The sequence below is a fragment of the Takifugu flavidus genome, chromosome 22 (assembly GCF_003711565.1).
Source record: "Takifugu flavidus isolate HTHZ2018 chromosome 22, ASM371156v2, whole genome shotgun sequence".
NCBI lineage: Eukaryota > Metazoa > Chordata > Actinopteri > Tetraodontiformes > Tetraodontidae > Takifugu > Takifugu flavidus.
Genome location: NC_079541.1, coordinates 502,337 through 525,814, shown reverse-complemented (window position 1 = coordinate 525,814; position 23,478 = coordinate 502,337). Strand labels below are relative to the sequence as shown.

Here is a 23,478-nt window from a genome sequence, read left to right as displayed (position 1 = left end):
CCAATCACATAGCAGGGAGAGTTATGAGTGACAGGTGAATCAGCCAATAGAAACAGTTATCCCGGCTTGCTCATCAACAGCAGCTTTGTTCTGTTAGCACGCTAACATATATAAGATGAACCTGCCAGAGTGCTCGGAGCTACTCTAATCTTTCATCTTATAAATAAATTAATAAAAACAACACATGGTTTTATACTCTCCAGACACTCTTATTCCTACAATGATAATATACCGTGAAACAAATAGGTTACAGCAGTGTAGCTCTCCATGGAATCAATAATTAATCGTCAAGAATGAATCATACAGAACACAAAATATATTAATGAGGAGATATAAATGATTAATATAATGCCACATAGCGAACCAATGTATGCACTGTCAAGGCAAAACTGAATAATGTGACCTTGTGAAAGCATAAATTGTCTTAATTATAAAAATGCAGAGATTTCATTCAAGCAAATTTATTGGAAAAATCCACTCTGATTTCGACCAATTGTTCTGGTGTACACAGTAAATTCTAAAGGGCAACGAGACAAATAAAGTGTGCGTGTGTGCGCGCGCGGGCAATAACAACTAATTAGGACCGAGTGAAGTACTGGCTATAAAGTATAACAGCGGGTTTAGTTTAATATAAAAACACACAGCAGCGTGTAAATGTCCTTATAAGGCTGAACTACTCATGAGGGGAATTTACCGTTATTTGTGATGTCAACACGCGGAGGTGGGTGTATCCTGCCCACAGTTCTGGGTGTGGTGTCAGAAGACAAGGCTGCTTTTATAATTCTCACATCATTGAGGCTCTTTGAGCCGTGACAGCAGCTAAATTTAGAGTGTGAGACAAACCTCCGGCGCTGCCCGCTTCCCTGAGCAGTTTAGAGTTCAGCCACACAAGGCTGCACCATGCACACGCCTGAAAATGAGCCGCGCTTCAAGGGATTTCATTTGGGTCCTTGGAACTGTCTGGTTCATCCCAGAGACACAATCTCTCCAATATTTATGACCAACACTGGCGTCCTGGAGAAACCGTTGTACAAGCACATTTTATTTGAAATGTTTTAGAGTTTATAGAGCAGTTTTTTATGCAAAGTGTTATTTAAAAATAATAAATCCATTAATAAAGGCATTTTAACAGGTCAAAATATAAATACAAAAACAGACATGACATATAGATGCTATATAGGTAAAACAAAATATACAGGGGGTTTCACACACACTTGTGCAGACCGTTAAAAATATATCCCAAAGATTTGGCCTCCAGACACGTCTATAGAATCACGTAAAGGGTTGTTTCACTGTAGAATCACAGGGTTCCTACACCGGTGCCTTCAGACTGGTAAAAACAGGAAGAGCTGAGACGAGGGGGCAGCGGACATCACGAGTCCCCCGCCGACACCTGGCTGGGCGCTCCGTTGCGGGTACGGAGCTGCGACTGGGCGATGTCCGCCAGCGCACTCTGGATCTTCTCCAACAGCATATTGCCACGATCAACCACCTCCTCCAGACGGGCGGCTGCTTCGTGGTTCTCGTCCTCGAGCTGTCGCAGACTGGCGGCCTGTCAACAAGTAACGCATATTCGGGGATGAAAATGTTAACAAGATCTGTCGCAGCACACCGACTGCTGGGCTTTAGGTCCAGAACCACGCTAGTACCACGTTTGACGTTGTTTACAGTGGCCCAATCTGAAATATTTATCACTGTTGGGGATGTGCACACTGGCCACGTTTTAGTCTTTATCATGGGTGATATTCTTACAAGGAAATCAGACGTTTCTCCTCTTTTAATCATCGTCAGTCTGAAACAAGAACACTGGCACCAATAAAACCAGTGGGCCGGTCTCTGATGGACCGGCCTCGTAAACCAGGCCGCGCACAGCTCCCCCTGCTGTCTGCAGGGTGGAGGTACACACGAAGCTTCAGGGCGAACAAATCATCCATTTAAAAAGAAAAAATATCCATATAGTCAATGATTTCAGGCGTCCCCTCCTCTTATTACCTGCAGAGCTGATGTAGATTCTTCACTGGGCAAAGAATCGATTAGTACGTCAACATCTTTGGCTGTTCTGGCGATGAGGGTGGCGAATAGCTGCGCATATTCTGCATGAAAAGAAAAATCCGTGTCAAAACATAGACAAAACCACACAATACGATCCCAAGAAAATCTGAAAGGTGTGCAGTGAGCTTGCAGGGACTTCGAGGACGGATATAGACCATGCATTGGTGTTTTCCACTAATGCATCAAGAAGGAGAAGTCAGAATTAGATGCTGTAACACAAGGAGAGGTTGAAAATACACATCACCTTCGGTTGGGTTGGCTGGCTGATCTTTATTTATTGCCGTCTGGATGTTGCTAAAAGAGGCAGGAGGTGCACACTGTTGTAGGACTCCGATGGCGTTGCAAAACTGATCTGCAAGCTGGACACGAAATAGCCATAAATAAAAGAATCGCACAGCAGTGAGCGTTACTGGTCATCACACTTTAAAACTGCATTTAAGCGACAGCAGTTGTAGAATGATGCTATAACACCAAGTAGACGGTTTAATGTGCTAACGAGGCCAAAGCTTGTTAGCGTCACCTCCCAGCATGATGTTAGCAGGCTCCCGAAAGATTAAGTACATGTTTTCAAAAAGGCCCACTTTAGAACTAGATGACGATTCAATATTTTTGATTTCCTCTCAAGAAAATATTGGGCAAACAAATAAAAAGTCCTACTGAGTTGACAGCGTCTTGTAGCTGTGTTATCCGGTCCGCCATGTTTTCTGTGAGACAGCGACCGTCACGCCGCTATTCTCGCGAGAAGATCGTCATAAAATAACATCTCGCGTGATGAGGCGATAGTTTGGACCTTTGGCTCTCACCGAGGAACTCCTGCCGTTTAAGTTGTCTGTATCCCAACCTGATGTACGAGCAGAGCTTCGATCGACGTGTTTACACCCCCAGCGAGTAAAGAGGACCGTATCTGTAGACCGCTCTATCGGAATCGCTACTTTTTTTTGGAACTTTATGGGGACTAGCTAGCTTGTGGCTAACTTGTAGCTAGCAAACGTCAACAGGAAGTGTCATCCTAGTCTGCAATGTCCTACACTCTGAACTCTCCAGGTACAGCTTGTAGTGAAGTCAAACAAAATGAACCTTTTACAGTGTAATGCTGACAGTTGTTCTGAGTTAATCAACCGTCTTTTACCTTTGTCTTAGCTAGTAACACTATAGAACATACGGTGCTATTAAACGTAATGTAAGCTGGAAGAATTGGCTGCCACATGATATATATCCCTGTGGTCATATACTGTATATACATATACGGTCCTTGACATTATCCTGCAGCTACTGTTATTAGATGCATGTGCTCTGTATCATTCATATCCTCAGGTTTCAACAGTAGGAGAAATCATCCTTCTGAATAAATCCTGCTTAAACCATGTATACAGTAATCTATAACTAACCTTTATTTCCTCAGGAATGAACTGTTCCCTAGAAAAGGTCTTGGCGGATGCTAAATCATTAGTGGAAAGGCTTCGTAACCATGACAACGCTGCTGAGATGCTAATCGAGCAGACAACATCGCTCAACAAGCGAGTAGAAGCCATGCAACAGGTAAAGTCAGCTCGGCCGATGACGCCTGTCGAGTTTTCATGTCCTTTAATGGATCAAAGGATTAAAAAACCCCACTTGGGTGTCTCCTGACAGTACCAAGAGGAGATTGACACGCTGAACCAGGTCGCAAGACATCGTCCACGTTCTAGTCTGGTTCTGGGGATCCAACAGGAAAACCGTCAGATCAGACAACTCCAGCTAGAAAACAAAGGTCGGTGCTTGTGGTTTGTTGCCGTTGACGACGACCTTTGGTCTTATGGTTTTTCCAATTGCAGAGCTGAGGACATCGTTAGAGGAGCACCAATCAGCATTAGAGCTCATTATGACCAAATACAGGGAGCAGGTTTTCAGGCTGCTCATGGCCAGCAAGAAGGACGACCCTGCCATTGTGAGCCAGCTGAAGGAGCAGCACACCACAGTCAGTGGGACACACCATCACTCCCCTCGTTCAAAGTGGAGGTTTTTGTTCATAGTTTAAGACATTTATTCACATATTATCCTGCAGGAAATGCAAGTACACATAGACAAGATCAATGAGATGGCGTCTGTGATGAAGAAGGCGATACAGGTGGACGAGGGACGACTGTGTGAAGATGAAGAGAGGATTAAACAGCTGGAGGTAAAAGCAAAGGGCGTTTTCTGCTGTAGCGCAGGATTTAAAGGTCATCTGAGCAAGATCAGCGCCTCTGAAAATAGTTTTACATCCAAATGAACACGGACGGGTTTTACCAGCAGTGGGAGACAGACGATCGTCAACGGTGAAGCTTTTGTAGCCGCTTCCAAAACCACCATCCTCAACAGCTCCTGACCAAGGTTCTAGATCAGGGAGCCGAATGAAGAGTTCATTTCCCCCTAAACACATGATCGCCTGGAACGGCTGTTTCCTTCTAAGCTCGCTGTAATTAGATGCATTCGTTTATAAAAAGCCCGTCAAACTCTTGACAACAGAAGCCAGCAGGTGTTCTGGCACCTGATGAATCTGGGCATACGTGCAACATGCTCCTGAGCCTTTAGTGTCCAGCACTGTAGTGACACGCTCTCCTCTGTTCTAGCTTGAGAACAGTGGACTCCGGGAGCTGCTGGGCATCAGTCGGGAAGCTTTCATGATTCTGAAGAGGGAAGACACGTCGGAGAGCACCTCCATGTCCCCGCTGCTGACCAGCGCTGACGTCAGTCTACGGAAAAGCTAGACAGCGCCGGGCAGCTGTCCTCCGCCATGCTGCCGCCGCCCCGGACGCACAGCAGAGGTCCGTTTGCAGAGCTGCAGGACCTCTTCCAGCTGTGCTCACGTTAGCGCGTCTGACGCAACCAGACACGGACTTGGTAACAGCACTTCTGTCGTTCTCACACGTGTTGCCGACGTGCACGAATCTGAGGTGCCTCCACAGTTTTATCGTGTGAATAAAAGAAATGATTCTTCAAACCTGCTCTGAGATGATGCCGGTGTCCGAAAGTGGACATATTATTTAATCAGTTCTGTTTTATGGTCGTTGCAGAAGTTCAGCTTCTCTGTTCTCCTGTTTTTAAAGAACCTGCACCTTAAAAAGGAGGAATAGAAACAGTATTCAACACAGGACATATAAAACACCCTTTTCTGGTGCAGTTCCACGAACCCACAATCATACACAAAACAACTGGGAACCATAAATTGACTTAAGCTTAATATTAATTAATTGTTGTTGGAAAAGGATACTTTTCAGACATGTTGAGAAATGGAAAGAAAAAACATTCAATATACTGTAAACATGTGGACCGTTTAATGTATGATTCTATATTTAAATATCTATTGAATCGGGTATTTTTACTGTACAACAAACTACAGAGGAACAGCGGACTTAGTGAGTCATCTCCTCACCGTTTACGATCTTGGAGCAGCGCGGGCGGAGCTCTCGCGAGAGCGGGGGCGTGATTCTCGCGGAGGCGCCGTTGACGGTCCAAGCGCGCGCCTCCCGGCAGCAGTCAGGCTGAAACATGTCGCCTCTGCGGTGGCAGCGATCTCTTCGAGCGAGACCCCGAAAGCTGCGATGTTCCGGGTGAGCTGAAGCAGCAGCGCGAGGAGCTAAAGCAGCAGCGCGAGGAGCTTCAGAGCGCGATGCGTGCGTGGCGCTGGTGCGCGCGGCTGCTGCTGCTGCTGCCGCTGCTGCGTCCCGCTCGGACCCAAGCAGAGGGTGAGTTCCTGGGTCGGGTCGTGGCTGTCAAAGCTGTTTGGGAGCCTGCGGGGGGGAATTCCTGTTTTGTTGTAACATGAAAAGGGTTTTAAATGTTGTTCCACGTCAGGTGATGTTGGGTTATTCGCACGAGATTAAATGTATATTAATCTAAATTTCCAGTAGCTCCAGTAGCTCCTCGGGGATCAGGATTATATTGCTGTGCTACTAATGCCTAGTCCAAAACACACCTCTTGTCTATTAGTTATATAATAGTGCGCGTGTCTGCCGGAGTCCATCCTAAACATTCAACTTTAAGGCTGAAACGGCCAATAAATTCTAGATTTTGGATTATTGGGTAAAGATGTGAGCGACCGCCTCTTGTTCCTCTTTTGCTTTGTGCAACATTGAGAGGATTTTCTGCACAGCAGCTGTGAGCACATGATTGTGGCCCCTGGAGTCCAGAATGTCCCCTCGGGCCGTCTGCTGGACATGTTGGACATGTTGGACATGTTGGACATGTCGTCCTGCAGAGGTCAAGTTTGAGCTGGAGTCTGACCACGTAGCAGCATGAGGACATGAGACATGAGAGACGGCGTCCTGTGACTGTTGCACAACACATGAAGTCAAACTTGAGACACGCCAGCGGCCGTTGGACCTCTCTGACGCGTTATCGACGAGCGACGCGACGCCAGAAAGATAAACAGCGAGGAAAGTTCAGGCGGGCTGTGATCACTGTTGGCCAGTGTTGTACTGGGAGCGTGGTGGGATCACTGGGAGGCGGCCTGGCGTCGCGGGAAGTCGTGACTTCAGTGGCTGTTGCACTTTTTCACGCTCGTTTATCTGCACATTCCATCAACGGTGATTTGGAATCCACAACCAACCGGTTACTGAGGCAGATGGATGCAGGAGCAGGAGGGCTAGCAGGAGCGCTAGCAGGAGGGCTAGCAGGAGGCTAGCAGGAGCACTAGCAGGAGGGCTAGCAGGAGGGCTAGCAGGAGCACTAGCAGGAGGGCTAGCAGGAGGGCTAGCAGGAGCGCTAGCAGGAGCACTAGCAGGAGGGCTAGCAGGAGGGCTAGCAGGAGCACTAGCAGGAGGGCTAGCAGGAGCACTAGCAGGAGGGCTAGCAGGAGCGCTAGCAGCGTCTGTGGGTGCTGCTCCTTCCAACATCACACTCACTTTCATTTGGTTACCGTAGCAACCCTTGTGCGCCTCCCTCACAGGCCGCGTGACCTTCCTGCCCGGGGCGCCTCAGAACGTGACCATGGGCGTGAACCAGACGCTCCAGGCCGTGGCGGCCGCCATCCCCGTCGACGTGGCCTTCGTCACGCTGCAGTTCCACACGCAGGACCACAACGCCACGCTGTCCTACTACAGGGTGAGCGCTTTCTCCTTGGCAGTAGCACCAGAACCGGGCCGGGCTGCAAATGGGCCTTTAGGGGCCTGAAGGCAGCGCCGACCTTTGGGAACCGCTCCAATCGTAAATCAGAATTTTGCTTCTTTTAATTGGATTTCATGAGTTTCTTTGGCCCGAAACGCTCGGCGCGCGTGGGATAACCTCCGCTAATCCCCCTAATGAATGAGGCTTTGTGGGCGGCGGCCTGCAGCGGTCAGCTGACCCGCGCTGCCTCGGTCAGCTGACCCGCGCTGCCCCGGTCATGAGCCGTCTGGGTCCATCCGAGGGAAAACCTGCTGGCGCCGCTCCCAAGAGCCTCAGGGGCAGATTTGGACCAGCTCGGGTCAGACAGGAGACGACGCCGAAGCAGCAGAGGTTCCATGTCCAGCTGTGGGGTCCCTGTCCAGCTGTGAGGTCCCTGTCCAGCTGTGAGGTTCCCGTCCAGCTGTGGGGTCCCCGTCCAGGTGTGGGGTCCCCGTCCAGCTGTGAGGTCCCCGTCCAGCTGTGGGGTCCCCGTCCAGCTGTGGGGTCCCCGAAACATCTGCAGAGAAGCAGGAAGCTCTTTGAAATGTGTGAAGCTTCAGAACTTTTGCTGAATTGGAGCGTTGATGTCCTCAGAACACTGGATCAGAACATTGTCCGGTTCCTCACAGGCCCTGGATCACACGTCTGTGCTTGTGCTCCAGGTTCTGCGGCCCGGTTCCTTCCTGACGGCGGTGGACTCGGGGCTCCTGTCGGCCCTCCAGCCGGCCCAGATGTCCGTCTCCTGGTTCCTGTCGTCTCCTGCTGGGACCTCGGTGACGGGCACCGGGCTGGTCCTCTCCTACTCCAGCACCGGTAAAGCTGCTCCCTGACGCATCAACAGGTTCTCATCCAGCAGCAGGTCTGGTTCTGGTTCTGACCCGATCTTTGATCCGGTTCCTTAGATCCGGTTCCTGGAGCTTGTAACATGGAATTCAACCTGGAGGTTGATCCAAATGTGTACGTCCGCTACAACCTGTACGAGACCACCATCCGCTTCGCCCCAGCAAATTTAGGTTCTGACAGGTACGACCCGGGTCCGTCAGCACCGTGGTTCTGCTTTGATCACAAGCTTTGATCTTTCAGCTCCCAGAACCTCCTGAGAACCTCCGTGAGCTGAGCGGTTCCTCCCAGTTTCATGTAGTTTCCTCAGAATGAATGTGTCCTCCAGCCTCAGAGGTCTGGTTGAGGCTAAAGTTAGAACCGGGGTCGGAGGTCAAAGGTCAGGGAGCGTTTTCTGTCTGGCGGTCCTCACAAAGATAGGAAATCTGTGTGTGTGATCAAGATGTAGAATTTCCGAGTATATGACTTAATGTTGGAAAGAGTGAAGTTTCAGTTTTAATGTGTTGACACACACACACAACCTCACACACACACACACAACCTCACACACACACACACACACACACAACCTCACACACACGCACACACACACAACCTCACACACACACACACACGCACACACACACTCACTTCCTGTCTCTGAAAGTCGAGGTTGATGGTTCCACGCTGACATAATCTGGCCTCATCTCTGTCTCCGACCGTAACCGCGTCCCCCCGTCAGAGGAGTGACTCCGCCCCCCTGCGACGCCTCCACCGGCGCCGACACCCGCTGGCGGCTGCAGTACGACGTCTACCAGTACTTCCTGCCGGAGAACGACCTCTCCCAGCACAGCCTGTTCAGCGCCATTCAGGCCGTGGCCGACGTCAGGGGGCTGACCCAGAAGGGCCGACGGGTAGGACGGCGTGGTCGTGGGGGCGGGGCTGGGGGCGGGGCCGGGCTTAACTCCGCCTCTCTCCTCAGGTCATGACCCTGTCATTCACCGAGCTGACGCTGGCGGCATTCACCTCCATCCCCGGCCAGGGCGTGGTCTACTCCGTGGTGGTCAGAGACCCCCTGCTGAACAGCTCCGCCTCCTACCTGCCCGTGCACACCTACGCCTGCAGCTTCGCGTCCACGCTGGACAACTGCAGGACGCTGGGTGAGACGCCGCCCGCCGCCGCCGTTGTTGTCCTCAACGGTCTTGTGACACATAATGAGTTTATCTGCAGCGGTCATGAGACGCCGGCGCCGGCCCGAAATCGGCGCCGACCTCGTCTGAATCCCGTGAACCTGCGCTCAGAGGTCACCAAGGTCACCGAGGTCACGCGCTTTTGTCTTTCAGGAAGGACGTCCACCAAGGTGCTGTTCACCCTCACCGGGCTGGCCGGCCTCTTCGTCTGCTTCTTTGGTCACCGGTTCTTCAAATGTGGTCAGTTCCTGGTTTGTGTGTGGGGAGGCGGGGCCTCCCGGGGCCGTCACATGACGCGTGATCCCATGATGATGTCACAGCGATGTCACACGACCTCTCACCTGTCCCCCCCCCCCCCCACCAGAGCTGTTTTGCATGGGCTTCGGCTTCGCGGCGTTCTTCTTCTTCGTGCTGATCACCAGGACAGCGGCGCTGGACTACAACCGTGAGCACCGAGCGTCCCGCCGTGCTCGCCGCCCCGTTGGCGCCGTGCTGAACGCTCCTTGTCTCTGTGCGTCCACAGTCCGCCTCGTCCTGTCGGCGGTGATCGGAGTGCTGGGCGGGGTCGTCCTGGTGATGAGCTGGTGGCGGTTCGGTTCCGTCATGGCGTGCGTGGTCGTGGTGGGACTGATGCTGGGCTTCCTGGTGGCCTCCGTGGTCCTCTTCACCCCTCTGGGTACGAGACATCGCTGGATATTCGGAGGTTGACTGATAAATGCTTCACAAACGTTCCGTTTCCTCCTCCTCAGGGGACCTGGACGTGTTCCGGCGTTCCGACGTGGTGTTCTGGGTGACGTTCTGCAGCGTCCTGCTCGTGGTTCCGCTCTTCTTCGTGCGGTGGCCCAGAGAGGTAAACGGCTGGGCTCTGCTGCCCCCTGGTGGCCGAGGGTGCGTGTTGACCCTTTGACTCAGGAACCTCCTCCTGGTTTTCAGGGGAACATCCTCACGTGCGGCGTGCTGGGGGCGTACGCCGTGGTCCTGGCCGTCAACGCCTACGTGTACACCAGCCTCTCCTACATCACGCTCAACATCCTCAAGCGCTTCCTGAACAGCAACTTCAGCGCCGCCTTCACCGACGTGCCCTTCCAGACCATCGGTGAGTCCGCGACCCGTCGCCGCCGCCGTGCTCACGCCTCCCGCCAACTCCTCCTCCCGTCTTCCTCCCTCAGACTTCGTCATGATCACCGTGTGGGTGGTGCTGGGCGTGGGCGGCATCGTCCTGCAGCTCCACCGCGAGCGCACGCGCCCGTTCTTCCCGCCCAGCCCGTACCTCATGTGGCAGCAGGAGCGGGAACGCCGCGAGACCAACGTGCTGGACCCGAGCCACCACTTCCCTCCCTCGCTGCCCAACCGGCTCCTGGCCCGGGTGCAGCAGCTGAGCCAGAGGAAAGAGGCGGCGGGAGACACACGCCTCTGCTCCTGTAGCTCCTCCCACCGGAGGGCTGGCGTTCGTGCACACTCGTGCACACTCGTGCACACTCCTCGGTGAGGCTGCAGACACTCAAGTGACCTTTCTAATTCACCGCCCAGCCTGGACCGGACCGATCCACAGAAGAGGACCTGGGATCCAGCAGGGCCGTCAGAACCTGCTCCAGGGACCGGGTAGGTCGTGGCCCTGGAGCAGGTTCTGACTGAGGTTCTGTGCTTTCTGACGATTTTACAGTTCAAGTGGAAAGTTTTTAGAACTTTTCCCATTTTTAAATTGTCATGTTGCAGCTTTTTGCCAGAATAAAAACAGAAATGTGTCGTCTTACCACGAGTGACGGGGACGTTTGGACTCAGGGGAGGACCGTCCCAGAGCCGGTCAGGGGGGGCAGTCTGGGCCCTGGGCGACCCCTGACCCCAGGTCAGCGTGGTGACTCAACTCCTCCCGTCCTGATCGTCTGGACGCTTTCACGTCCGCCATTAAAAGTGTCCGAAGGCGCCGACAGACGTTGGGTCGCCCCCGTGGCCCCGCCCCCTTTATTCTGATTAACACACATGTATCGCTACGCGTTTGAGCAGAATAAACCTACACGTGCTTTATTTCCTTGACAACGTGCACAGAAATGAACTAGTTCAGAAATTCCAGGTTTTAGCTTCAGCAGCACTTTTAAACACGTTTCCATTTATTGGTCAAATTAACATCAACATTAAAAACTGACAAACACACAAGTTTCTGTAAAGTGCCAAAGAAAAAAGCCTCACTGAAAAACACACACACAGAAAACTAGAGTTTAACGGAAACTTTAGTCATTAAAACATCTGGACAGTAGAAGCGCCACCAGGGGCGCAGTGGCCCCGCGGCACAGGTCAGTAGTTCATCTGCTCAGACAGCACGAGTGCAACTATCTTCGTTAAAACACACACACACACACACACACACCTGATCAAGGCACGTGACCGGAGGGTCGCTGGAACGGTGGCGTCCCCCCCCCTCCGGAGACCGTCTACGACCAGACGTGTCCGGGGGGGGGCAGTGTTTCAACTATTGGCTGATCCAGGAACAGTTTAAAGTCATTTTTCCTTCATCTCAAGCAGAATTATTACAAATAAAGCAAAATAATATCAATAAAGTGATTCTATAGGTTTAAATGCAGACGCTGGGCGTCACCGTGACGACGGCGAGTTTTAATCGACCACGTTTGGAAGACGAGAGAAATAAAATGTAACCTGCAGTTTTAGTGTTGAAAGAGGGAGGAAAGAAGATTAAAAACAGACATTTCAAACGTAAAATAACCATTAAATAACGTAAAAAGGTGGAGAAGCTCAGCTGGAGCCGCTGGGGGCGTGGCCAAAGACGCCGCTACGTCCTCTGTCTCCTCCCACTGTTCATCTCAAAATACGGCTCCACACGTCTCCCCCCAGAACCTTGTGGGACCTTCTTGAACTCCATCTTGTTACCGTGGTTACTGGGTTTCTGGACCTGTCCTGGACTGGCTTCAGACTTCAAACTGGACTTGGTGGCGTTTGTGGCGCCCGCCGGCCTTCGACCGGCCCTCTGAGCCGTGGCCGCCGTTTTCTGATTGGCTCTGCTGGTGGCGGGAGGCGGGTCTGCGTGGCCCCCGGGGACCCGCCCGGGGACGGCGGCGGAGCGCGGGGCAGCCGCCCACGCCTTGTTTGGTGCCGGCGCCTTGACCTTGGCCTCTTTGCTCTGCGATGCGGTGCAGGTCGGCGAGGCCGTCCGTGAGCTTGGCGTGGGGGCGTGGCTTTGGGGGGAGGAAGGAACCGTCCTCAGCTGCTGGGTTGTTGCCAGTTTCGGGGCCGTCCGGACCCGCCTGGCCGTCTCTATTCGGAGGCGTGAGGCCGGGGAACCGGGGCGGCGTTGAGCGAGGCGAGAGCGCTGACTGGCGCCTGACGGGGGCCGCTCCTCTTTACTGGGCAGGGACCGCGTTGCCACGGCGATGGGTCGAGGCAACGCCGAGGCAGTGGGGGACGTGCACGGTTTGGGACATTTGGGGGACGGTTCTGGGCAGACGGGGCTGCGGGGCTGAGACGCCGGGCTGGTTGGCGACGGTCTGAGCTTCAGTTTGGAGGCGGAGCTTAGATCGGCGGGGGCCGAGGACGGCGTCAGAGCTCTGCGATGGAGCCCCGGGCTGAGCATCTGTCGGGAGGACGCCACGGGGCTGGAGGGCAGCGAGGAAGAACCTTTGGTGGAGACGGGCAGGGGCAGCTGCGTGGGTTTCCTAGGAGACGGCTGCCACCCCTGGGGGGTCTTCTTAGCGGTCGGCGCCACACATTTCCTGGGTAAGGTCGGCGTGGACGCGGGGGAGGCGGCGTGGGACCGACACGTGGGACCGGGAGCGCTCACAGGCGCCGGCTTACATACGGGGACGGAAGAAGAAGAAGAGGAGGAGGAGGAGGAGGAGGACGAAGAGGAAGAGGAGGACGCCAGTTTGTTGACGGCAGAGAGGGGGTCCATGTCAGGAGGAGGGGGCGGAGCTGTGTTGCCGTGGTGACCCCCCACACAGGGGGGTCCCTTCTGGAAGGCCAGGATCTTCTGCTCCAGAGTGGTGAACTGCAGCACGCGCAGAGGGTCGTACTTGAGCAGGAAGCCCCTCAACGTGTCCCAGCCCCCACCAACACGGACCATCACGTGTTTCCCATGAAGCATCTGAGAGGACAGGTGAGAGGACAGGTGAGGACAGGTGAGAGGACAGGTGAGGACAGGTGAGAGGACAGGTGAGGACAGGTGAGAGGACAGGTGAGGACAGGTGAGAGGACGTGAGAGGACAGGTGAGAGGACAGGTGAGAGGACAGGTGAGGACAGGTGAGAGGACAGGTGAGGACAGGTGAGAGGACAGGTGAGAGGACAGGTGAGAGGACAGGTGAGAGGACAGGTGAGGACAGGTGAGAGGACAGGTGAGGACAGGTGAGAGGACAGGTGAGGACAGGTGAGAGGACAGGTGAGAGGACAGTTGAGGGGACAGGTGAGGGGACAGGTGAGAGGACTTTAGACACAAGCAGAGGACAGACGGTAGAAGACAAGAGCTCCTCAAGTGGCCAGAGTCCTCAGACTGGGCGTCATGATGATGTAACCGTCCACCACCGTCACAAGCTTACAAATGTCCAAGCTGGGACGGGGACAAGCTGAGCTTTCTGTCTGGATGCCCCCTGACCCCAGTAGGTCTCTCTGCCCTCACTAGAACGGGGGCCGAGTCTTTAGCTCCCCCTGCTGGGGAGGAGGCCGACTCCTCGACCTTTAAGATTAAGCTGAAAACCTCTGAGTCAATCCTACACTAACGAAGCTGCTGCTAACCTGCTAGTCCTGCCGCTGCTAACCTGCTAGTCCTGCCGCTGCTAACCTGCTAGCCCTGCCGCTGCTAACCTGCTAGCCCTGCCGCTGCTAACCTGCTAGCCTGCTGCTGCTATCCTGCTAGCCCTGCCGCTGCTAACCTGCTAGCCCTGCTGCTGCTATCCTGCTAGCCCTGCCGCTGCTAACCTGCTAGCCCTGCTGCTGCTAACCTGCTAGCCCTGCCGCTGCTAACCTGCTAGCCCTGCTGCTGCTAACCTGCTAGCCCTGCTGCTGCTAACCTGCTAGCCCAGCCTGGATGACCACCTTGGAGCCTGTAGGTTCGCTGCACTCACCCGGATAAAGAGGGTTTTGTCCCCCAGCCGGTAGCGTCCCTCAGAGAGGTACTCAATGGAAACCTTGTTGGAGCAGTTGCAGGGCGGCTCGTCCACGTCCTGGTCCTACGGGGACAAAAGGACATCGTGAGGACATCGCGTTGGAGGCGTCCTCAGAAAAAGATTTAGGAAGTGGCCGAAACATCAAAGGAGCAGGAGCCACGTTAAGGTCCTGGGATCTCGTGCACGTGAGCCAGGGAGTCCTGATATCTCAGCTCTGAAACACGTTAGAGCCTCATCCAGCCAGAGGGGTAATAAATCTGCCCAGAGGGGTAATAAATCTGCCCAGAGGGGTAATAAATCCACCCAACACGATCATTTTAGGAACCTTTTCTGGCGCCCGTTATCTCATAATTAATCGGCTGTAGCTGCTAAACTGGCTGTTGTTGTTCAGGCATCAGCGGCTTCACGTGCGCTGCTGATGCCCCTCGGGGGGGGGGGGGGCAGGAACCGCGGCCTCCCTTCAACTGGGTCGCACATGCACGTCCTGTGTGATGAGATCAGCTGCAACACGGAGCATCAGCTGCTTTTACGTCACCGGCGCCTAAAGGAGGCAGCGCGGCGCCGCTCTGCTGGCCGGGTCAGAACCCACCCCGGACGGGTACAGGCCGCCGTGCTGGCAGCACACGCTGAAGGTCTTGACCACCGGCGGCGGCTCCTCCGTCAACATCAGAGACTCCTCCAGCTCAATCTCCTTCTCCAGTTTAACCAGTACTGGAGGCTCCACGCCGTACCTGAAGGCCACACGGAGGGGGTGGAGCACAGCGACACATTTTATTATTATTTTATTATTTTATTATTATTCTGTTGTGCGACGTTGGACGTACCTGGAGACGATGCGTCCCAGCTCCAGCAGGCAGAGACACACCTGTCGGGGCTCCTTGTGAAGCACTGAAAACACAACAGTCCAGTTTTAGGAGCAGGTCGCTGCAGCCCCCCAGAGCCCCCCCAGAGCCCCCCCCCGGGGCAGGGGGAGGGGAGCAGGTTTGGCTTCCTTTCCTAAATCTCCCCGTCCGTCTGTGGACGTCCAGGACGAGCGGACGGATCTGCTCAGGGCGGATCTGCTCCAGCTCTCCTCCACAGATCCCATTAAAACCATTAAGCTTAAGCAGCAGAGCTCATTGGGGTCCGTCAACCTCCCACCTCCACCCCCCCACCCCCCGGGGGGCCAATCTCCCAGACGTTAAAGCTCTTACCGAGTCCCTCCGACTCAAACAGGTAGGTCTCCTCCACGCCGATGTGGCGACACCATGACAGGAAGTTGGCGGTGTTGTCACGAGCGAAGAAGGAACCAGGAGAGGCGTCGCGCTTGCATGTGACCTTCCTGACGGGGAAGAGCTGCCGATGGAGAGGTTAGGGTTAGGACCAAAGATCAGCCTCATCCAGGCCCCTGGGGGGCGTCCTTGTCCTGCCTGACTCACCGGGCAGCTCTGGGCGACCTTCGTCTGCAGCACGCCAACAAGTTTACAGAGCTTCACGCCGTTGTCGAGCTCCTCCATGAAGAACTCGGCTCTGACCTCCTCACCTGGAAGAAGACACCAGGTTGAGACGCCAAAAACACCCAAAGGACCCTAAAGGTAGCAGGCCCACCAGGGTGGGGGACCCTAGAGGCAGCAGGCCCACCAGGGTGGGGACCCTAAAGGTAGCACGCCCACCAGGGTGGGGGACCCTAGAGGCAGCAGGCCACCAGGGTGGGGACCCTAGAGGCAGCAGGCCCACCCGGGTGGGGACCCTAGAGGCAGCAGGCCCACCAGGGTGGGGACCCTAGAGGCAGCAGGCCCACCAGGGTGGGGACCCTAAAGGTAGCACGCCCACCAGGGTGGGGGACCCTAGAGGCAGCAGGCCCACCAGGGTGGGGACCCTAGAGGCAGCAGGCCCACCAGGGTGGGGGACCTTAGAGGCAGCAGGCCACCAGGGTGGGAGACCTAGAGGCAGCAGGCCCACCAGGGTGGGGGACCCTAAGGTAGCACGCCCACCACCAGGGTGGGAGACCCGAGCCGGCAGCAGGCCCACCGGGTGGGGACCCTAGAGGCAGCAGGCCCACCAGGGTGAGGACCCTAGAGGCAGCAGGCCCACCAGGGTGAGGGACCCTAGAGGTAGCAGGCCCACCAGGGTGGGGGACCCTAGAGGCAGCACGCCCACCAGGGTGGGGACCCTAGAGGTCCACCAGGGTGGGGACCCTAAAGGTAGCAGGCCCACCAGGGTGGGGACCCTAGACGGTAGAGGCCCACCAGGGTGGGGGACCCTAGAGGCAGCACGCCCACCAGGGTGGGGACCCTAGAGGCCCACCAGGGTGTGGGGACCCTAGAGGCAGCAGGCGGCCCACAGGGTGGGGGATCCTAAAGGTAGCAGGCCCATCAGGGTGGGGACCCTAGAGGCAGCAGGCCCACCAGGGTGGGGGACCTAGAGGTAGCAGGCCCACTAGGGTGGGGGATCCCTAAGGTAGCAGGCCCACCAGGGTGGGGGACCCTAGAGGCAGCAGGCCCACCAGGGTGGGGGACCCTAGAAGGCAGCAGGCCCACCAGGGTGGGGGATCCTAAAGGTAGCAGACCCACCAGGGTGGGGACCCTAGAGGCAGCAGGCCCACCAGGGTGAGGGACCCTAGAGGTAGCAGGCCCACCAGGGTGGGGGACCCTAGAGGCAGCAGGCCCACCAGGGTGAGGGACCCCTAGAGGCAGCAGGCCCACCAGGGTGGGGGACCTAGAGGCAGCACGCCCACCAGGGTGGGGACCCTAGAGGCCCACCAGGGTGGGGACCCTAAAGGTAGCAGGCCCACCAGGGTGGGGGAACCTAGAGGCAGCACGCCCACCAGGGTGGGGACCCTAAAGGTAGCAGGCCCACCAGGGTGGGGGACCCTAGAGGCACAGCACGCCCACCAGGTGGGGACCCTAGAGGCCCACCAGGGTGGGGGACCCTAGAGGCAGCAGGCCCACCAGGGTGGGGGATCCTAAAGGTAGCAGGCCCACCAGGGTGGGGACCCCTAGAGGCAGCAGGCCCACTAGGGTGGGGGACCCTAAAGGTAGCAGGCCCACCAGGGTGGGGGACCCTAGAGGTAGCAGGCCCACTAGGGGGGGGGACCCTAGGGTAGCAGGCCCCACAGGGGTGGGGGATCCTAAAGGTAGCAGACCCACCAGGGTGGGGACCATAGAGGCAGCACGCCCACCAGGGTGGGGACCATAGAGGTAGCAGACCCACCAGGGTGGGGGACCTAAAGGTAGCAGGCCCACCAGGGTGGGGGACCCTAGAGGCAGCAGGCCCACCAGGGTGGGGACCCTAAAGGTAGCAGGCCCACCAGGGGGGGGACCCTAGAGGCAGCAGGAGGCCCACCAGGGTGGGGACCCTAGAGGCAGCAGGCCCACCAGGGTGGGGGACCCTAGAGGCAGCAGGCCCACCAGGGTGGGGGACCCTAGAGGCAGCAGGCCCACTAGGGTGGGGACCCTAGAGGCAGCAGGCCCAACAGGGTGGGGGACCCTAAAGGTAGCACGCCCACCAGGGTGGGAGACCCTAGAGGCAGCAGGCCCACCAGGGTGGGGACCCTAGAGGCAGCAGGCCCACCAGGGTGAGGACCCTAGAGGCAGCAGGCCCACCAGGGTGAGGGACCCTAGAGGTAGCAGGCCCACCAGGGTGGGGGACCCTAGAGGCAGCACGCCCACCAGGGTGGGGACCCTAGAGGTCCACCAGGGTGGGGACCCTAAAGGTAGCAGGCCCACCAGGGTGGGGACCCTAGAGGTAGCAGGCCACACCAGGGTGGGGGACCCTAGAGGCCAGCACGCCCACCAGGGTGGGGACCCTAGAGGCCCACCAGGGTGGGGGACCCTAGAGGCAGCAGGCCACCAGGGTGGGGGATCCTAAAGGTAGCAGGCACATCAGGGTGGGGACCCTAGAGGCAGCAGGCCCACCAGGGTGGGGGACCCTAGAGGTAGCAGGCCCACTAGGGTGGGGGATCCTAAAGGTAGCAGGCCCACCAGGGTGGGGGACCCTAGAGGTAGCAGGCCCACCAGGGTGGGGGATCCTAAAGGTAGCAGGCCCACCAGGGTGGGGGATCCTAAAGGTAGCAGGCCCACCAGGGTGGGGGACCCTAGAGGCAGCACGCCCACCAGGGTGGGGGATCCTAAGGTAGCACGCCCACCAGGGTGGGGACCCTAGAGGCAGCACGCCCACCAGGGTGGGGACCCTAGAGGCAGCACGCCCACCAGGGTGGGGGACCCTAAAGGTAGCAGGCCCAGAGTGTGAGAACGAGTTCTGAGGCTCGAGGGCTGAAACCCGAGCCGGTTGGGCTCTACGTGATCCTGTCCCACCTCCAGCCTGACGGAGCTCCCATTCACTCCCTTGAATCTCCACCTTCTCACCTTCCGTCTAACAAAAACTGAACCGTCTGTGTCAACAAAGACTCCGTTTGTGTTTCTGCTGCTCCTCATTGTCTCCTGACGGACAATAGGAGGTCAGCACACGGGCTCAGATCAAGATCTGCTTCCTCCCGTCATCCTTTGTTCACCTTTTTGTTACCTGCTCAGAAATGGCAGCATTCGAGTCCGATTACGTGGAAGTTCTGCGTCGCCCTTTCAGCCCTGGAGCCAAATGTTCTCACGTGCTCGAGCGGATGTTGGTGGAGACCTTCTAGCAGCAGGAAGAGGCCTCGTCTGAACTCACCCAGCATGCCGGACAGCCAGATGGCGAGGTCCTCCTGCATGGGGACCAGGGTGGCCTCGTGCCGCACGGCCAGCCACTGGTCGTACTGGAAGACGTCCGCGAGGAGGGGGACCATGTCGCTGGGCCAAAGGGCTGCGAGGGCATCTGGGCCTCAACAGCGGAGCCTTGAACTTCTCTCCAAAACAAACCTGCAAAGTGCAAGAAGAGGTGGTTCAGGTGGTTCCTAAAGGTTCTGCAGCTCCAGACCACTGTGGTGTCCATCCGGAACCCTCCTCCAACGTGGAAATGTCCTATTTTCCCATCCGATTGACGTCAGGTGGCAGGAAGATGTGAAAACCAGCAGCAGATGTGTCCCATGACAACTTGTCCAGATGTTACATAACCCTTAGAGACGACACCCCCGCAACATCTGTGAGCTCCAGCCTCTAATCTCTGCGTCATCACATGTTTCTGAGCCGTGAGGACGTGTGGAGGAACAAAGGCCGCTCTTGTGGAGGAATTAACCGGACTTGTGGAGCTAAAAACAGGAAATGTTCTGGCTGTTGGACAAAGAGGCTGTTGTGGACCTCCTGCAGGAGCCTCCAGCCCCAGGGGGCGCTGTGCTTTAAAACACCTGACAGCAGGAGGCTCCGCCCCCACAGGTAGCGGACTGGAGCGGTGAGAAGGTCCAGCGGTTGTTAAGGTTACGTAAAGATGCTGCTGACATAATCCAGCTCAGTCACCTGATCCAGCAGCTTTCAGACTAATTAGAACCTGGACGCTCAGATTCTGATGGATTTCCCCTGAAGGTGTTGGGTTGATAACAGCCACAGGAAGTGCTGTGTGTGTGTGTGTGTGTGTTGTGTGTGTGTGTGTGTGTGTGTGTGTGTCCTGACACCCATTAGTTACAGCCTGAAACGACGATCAATAGCAGGAACTGGGGGGGGCACCAGCCCAGTGGGATGAACTGGGAGCTGCTGTGGTGTAGAGTTACAGCTCCGATGTGGATCAGACCAGAGTTCTGTTTGGATCAACTCTGAAGCTTCAGAGCTTCCCTTCTCACGCTCTTGGCTGGCGACCTTTAGGATCATAACCAAAGCCTGCGGTTGGTTCACGATCGGGGGGGTGGTGGTGGTGGTGGTGGTGGGGGGGGGGGGTGAACAATGGCCACGTTTCTTCTGCGTCGGGTTACCTGATTAAATGAGCAGAACTAACGTGAAGAGCTTAGTCACCAGTTCAGCTCAGCTCTGGAACCGCTAATAAAACTAATAGCAGATTAGCTCAAGACAAACAACAGCATTTATCAGGAAGAGATGGTCTGAGGAGGTCTGGGGAGGTTTGAGGAGGTCTGGGGAGGTCTGGGCAGGTCTGGGGAGGTTTGAGGAGGTTTGAGGAGGTTTGAGGAGGACTGGGGAGGTCTGGGCAGGTCTGGGGAGGTTTGGGCAGGTTTGAGGAGGTTTGAGGAGGTCTGGGGAGGTCTGGGGAGGTTTGAGGAGGTTTGAGGAGGTCTGGGGAGGTCTGGGGAGGTTTGAGAGGTTTGAGGAGGTCTGGGGAGGTTTGAGGAGGTTTGAGGAGGTCTGGGGAGGTCTGGGGAGGTTTGAGGAGGTTTGAGGAGGTCTGGGGAGGTTTGAGGAGGTTTGGGCAGGTCTGGGGAGGACTGGGGAGGACTGGCGGTGCTTCCATGAGCTTCAGCCGGGCTGAGTAGAGCCATCAGAGTGGGGGCAGTTACTGGATGTGACGGTGCTCTAAATGAGCACTGAGCTCTGAGCAGAGCTGTGCCTGCGCGTCTCCATGGAGACTCACTGGAGATCCAAAAGTCTCATCATCAAACCAGCTTAAGTAACAGACACCATCTAAACCAAGCAGCTAGTTAGTGTTTCACTATTAACCTTTGACCTGGTGCAGCAGGGACCATGTTGGATCACATACACACACACACACACACACACACACACACACACACTTTTGGAAGTTGGATACTTCAATGTTGGGATGGGGGCTTGTTCACATTCCACCCACTCCTTCCAAAAAAATGTGTGGATAAATTCCTGGAAGGTTGAGCGATGGAACATAACACAGACCCCCCCAGCAGCTGCAGCGGGGGGGGGGGGGGGGGGGGGGGGGCATTAAAATGACCAAAACAATCTTGAAGAAGAACAAAGCAACAACGAGGATCAAAGTGAAGGTGTCTCCAGACTGGAGGAGTGAACCCACCTGGATGCCAGCCTGGACAGCCATCAGCTGATTACTCACTTCATTCTGTAAAACAGAGTTGATACGAGGTTTAGAAGTTTACATTAGAAGTTTACATTAACAGGTTTACATTCACAGGTTTACATTAGCAGGTTTACATTAACAGGTTTACAGGCCTCAAACTCAGATCTAGAGAAGATGGCAGGAAGGAGACGTTGGGCAGCACCTGTTGCCGCCAGCAACCGCTGACATTCCTGCTGGGAACGCTACAGGAAGCAGCCTAAAGTCTGACTGTCGTCCCAGAGGTGGAGCAGGCGTTTCCAGGGCTGGGGGGTGATGGGGGACATGAAGGATGAGCCGCTCCACCTCCCAGAGGGGGTTTGTTTGACAGAGACAAGCGGTGGGTGTTGGGGGGGCAATCACAAGCATGCAGATGCTAATAACACCGATCATTTGGTCAACACAGCTGAGGCAATAACCCCCCCCCCCCCCCCCCCACACACACACACACACACACACACACACACACACACACAGACACACTCACACACACACAGACACACACACACACACACACACACACACACACACACACACACACTAGTATCACCTCAGGAACTAGAGATTTAACACTGATGGGCTGATGACATCACACAGATGAAGCAGGTTACACAAGTCATGGATGCTTCCCTAACAGCCACAACCAGACCCCCACCAGCATGACCAGACCCCCACCAGCATGACCACAGCCGTGTCTCTGATGTCACTGAATCTACGAGGAGACAGGAACACAGAACCCACCTCAGAACCAGAGCAGAATCTAAAGCAGCCAGAAGAGTCTCAGCAGCACCAAAACACTCCTGCACTCGGCGCTGTCCAGAGGGAGTGAGCAGGGAGGGAGGGAAGGGCTGAGAGAGGCTGAGGGGGAGGGAGGAAGGCTGGGGGGGGCGGGGAGGAGAGCCTGACTAATGAAGTGGTTACGCTTCACTAAGCCCCCCCAGCCTACAATCCTGCCATGGCGGGACCCTCTTACAAAGCCTCGATTGTTTTGTTAGCTTGCCACACACACACACACACACACACACACACACACACACACACACACACACACACACACACGGCAATAATAGAGGTGAGGTGGGGGTCGTGACCCCACCACTTCCTTTTCACCCCCCCACCTTCCCGGTTGATTCCCAGGATCGTCCCGTTTAGGTTGGGTCCTGTTGGAGGCCTCAGGGGGGGCAGGGGGGGCAGGTCTCTCCAGAATGGGGGGGGGCTGAGACCCCTGCTGCATGGAAACGTCCACTCATGAGGGTCCGTTAACGTCCGAGATCCCATCGGTGTCTTCGGGAGCCGGCTGGTTCCACGAAGGTTCACGACCCGGCGATGCTGGACCAGAACATCGGTTCAGGTTCAACCCGGAACAGGAACGTTCTGTCCCCTTTCAGAGGAAACTCCAGAAGGTCACAAATGGATCGGAATCGGAACGATGACATTTAGCCGGAACAAACGCAGAATGGTTCCGATTCTTCTGAGCCCGCGGGTGTTGGTGACAGATGGTGCAGGAGGGAAAGGGCAAATGTTTGGGGCAGGGGTGGGGGGCCGGGGTAGAAGCTGCTCCCTGTGGTGGACCAGGACGCCCACACAGTCAAAGGACAAGCGGAGCGGAGGAGGACAAAGACAAAATGTCTTTTATAACTCCAGAGGGGAATACTGGAAAACACTGACCGGTCCCAGAACCAGAACCACGCAGGTCCGCCTACAGTCGTCCATCTGTGCTGTCCTCAGCTGGGACACTGTCGCCTCCGCCTGACATTTGTCCCCAAAGAGGCCAGTGGAGCGTCTCTCCAGTCTGACCTGTACGTCCCCGAGTGGACTGACCGGCTCTTCCTGCCTTAGCTGAAGGTTTGTTGACATTCCGGTCCAGTTTGAAGGGACACGCGCTCATTTTGGATGACATCATCGGCTGTAGAATGACATTTAGCGGAGGACGGGGGGACATTTAGCGGAGGACGGGGGGACATTTAGCGGAGGACGGGTGGGACATTTAGCAGAGGACGGGAGGGACATTTAGCGGAGGACGGGGGGGACATTTAGCAGAGGACGGGGGGGATATTTAGCGGAGGACGGGGGGACATTTAGCAGAGGACGGGGGGACATTTAGCAGAGGACGGGGGGGATATTTAGCGGAGGACGGGGGGACATTTAGCAGAGGACGGGGGGATATTTAGCGGAGGACGGGGGGACATTTAGCGGAGGACGGGGGGACATTTAGCGGAGGATGGGGGGGACATTTAGCGGAGGACGGGGGGACATTTAGCGGAGGAGGGGGGGGACATTTAGCGGAGGAGGGGGGGGACATTTAGCGGAGGACGGGGGGGAC

General features: G+C 56.0%; 4 protein-coding genes across 4 annotated transcripts; 2 read left to right on the top strand and 2 right to left on the bottom strand.

Moving 5' to 3' along the window:
- Nucleotides 1-1,012: 1,012 nt before the first annotated feature.
- Nucleotides 1,013-2,847, bottom strand: med21 (mediator complex subunit 21). Its single transcript, XM_057022728.1, has 4 exons — nucleotides 2,710-2,847; nucleotides 2,297-2,411; nucleotides 1,993-2,093; nucleotides 1,013-1,552 (listed from the first exon to the last, which is right to left on the bottom strand). Exons 1-4 carry the CDS (start codon nucleotides 2,749-2,751, stop codon nucleotides 1,373-1,375), a joined length of 438 nt encoding a protein of 145 aa, XP_056878708.1. The 5' UTR covers nucleotides 2,752-2,847; the 3' UTR covers nucleotides 1,013-1,372.
- fgfr1op2 (FGFR1 oncogene partner 2) lies at nucleotides 2,819-5,018 on the top strand. Its single transcript, XM_057022718.1, has 6 exons — nucleotides 2,819-3,096; nucleotides 3,455-3,591; nucleotides 3,685-3,802; nucleotides 3,867-4,009; nucleotides 4,097-4,210; nucleotides 4,644-5,018. The coding sequence occupies exons 1-6, from the start codon at nucleotides 3,072-3,074 to the stop codon at nucleotides 4,779-4,781; spliced, it is 675 nt and encodes a 224-aa protein (XP_056878698.1). The 5' UTR covers nucleotides 2,819-3,071; the 3' UTR covers nucleotides 4,782-5,018.
- A 524-nt stretch (nucleotides 5,019-5,542) lies between these two features.
- Nucleotides 5,543-10,920, top strand: tm7sf3 (transmembrane 7 superfamily member 3). The gene is made up of 12 exons (XM_057022653.1): nucleotides 5,543-5,759; nucleotides 6,962-7,116; nucleotides 7,821-7,971; nucleotides 8,061-8,181; nucleotides 8,720-8,891; nucleotides 8,960-9,137; nucleotides 9,321-9,407; nucleotides 9,532-9,612; nucleotides 9,691-9,843; nucleotides 9,917-10,017; nucleotides 10,101-10,263; nucleotides 10,337-10,920. Exons 1-12 carry the CDS (start codon nucleotides 5,684-5,686, stop codon nucleotides 10,654-10,656), a joined length of 1,758 nt encoding a protein of 585 aa, XP_056878633.1. The 5' UTR covers nucleotides 5,543-5,683; the 3' UTR covers nucleotides 10,657-10,920.
- Nucleotides 10,921-11,254: 334 nt separating this feature from the next.
- gas2l3 (growth arrest-specific 2 like 3) lies at nucleotides 11,255-22,001 on the bottom strand. The gene is given in 10 exon segments (XM_057022640.1): nucleotides 11,255-13,260; nucleotides 14,235-14,339; nucleotides 14,866-15,007; nucleotides 15,101-15,164; nucleotides 15,470-15,611; nucleotides 15,695-15,798; nucleotides 18,924-19,026; nucleotides 19,028-19,111; nucleotides 21,117-21,161; nucleotides 21,897-22,001. Coding segments are annotated over 9 exon segments (2,076 nt in total). The 5' UTR covers nucleotides 21,141-21,161; nucleotides 21,897-22,001; the 3' UTR covers nucleotides 11,255-11,952.
- Nucleotides 22,002-23,478: the final 1,477 nt, after the last annotated feature.

Bases quoted from the DNA above. Each gene is read 5' to 3' on its own strand.
- med21 (XM_057022728.1), bottom strand. From the start codon at position 2,751: ATGGCGGACCGGATAACACAGCTACAAGACGCTGTCAACTCA. The intron at 2,412-2,709 runs GTAGGACTTTTT...TTTCGTGTCCAG, and splicing joins TACAAGACGCTGTCAACTCA to CTTGCAGATCAGTTTTGCAA. The intron at 2,094-2,296 runs GTGATGTGTATT...CTTTTCATGCAG, and splicing joins GCCAGCCAACCCAACCGAAG to AATATGCGCAGCTATTCGCC.
- tm7sf3 (XM_057022653.1), top strand. From the start codon at position 5,684: ATGCGTGCGTGGCGCTGGTGCGCGCGGCTGCTGCTGCTGCTGCCGCTG. The intron at 9,613-9,690 runs GTGAGCACCGAG...GTGCGTCCACAG, and splicing joins AGCGGCGCTGGACTACAACC to TCCGCCTCGTCCTGTCGGCG. The intron at 9,844-9,916 runs GTACGAGACATC...CCTCCTCCTCAG, and splicing joins GGTCCTCTTCACCCCTCTGG to GGGACCTGGACGTGTTCCGG.
- fgfr1op2 (XM_057022718.1), top strand. From the start codon at position 3,072: ATGTCCTACACTCTGAACTCTCCAG. The intron at 3,803-3,866 runs GTCGGTGCTTGT...TTCCAATTGCAG, and splicing joins ACTCCAGCTAGAAAACAAAG to AGCTGAGGACATCGTTAGAG. The intron at 4,211-4,643 runs GTAAAAGCAAAG...CCTCTGTTCTAG, and splicing joins AGAGGATTAAACAGCTGGAG to CTTGAGAACAGTGGACTCCG.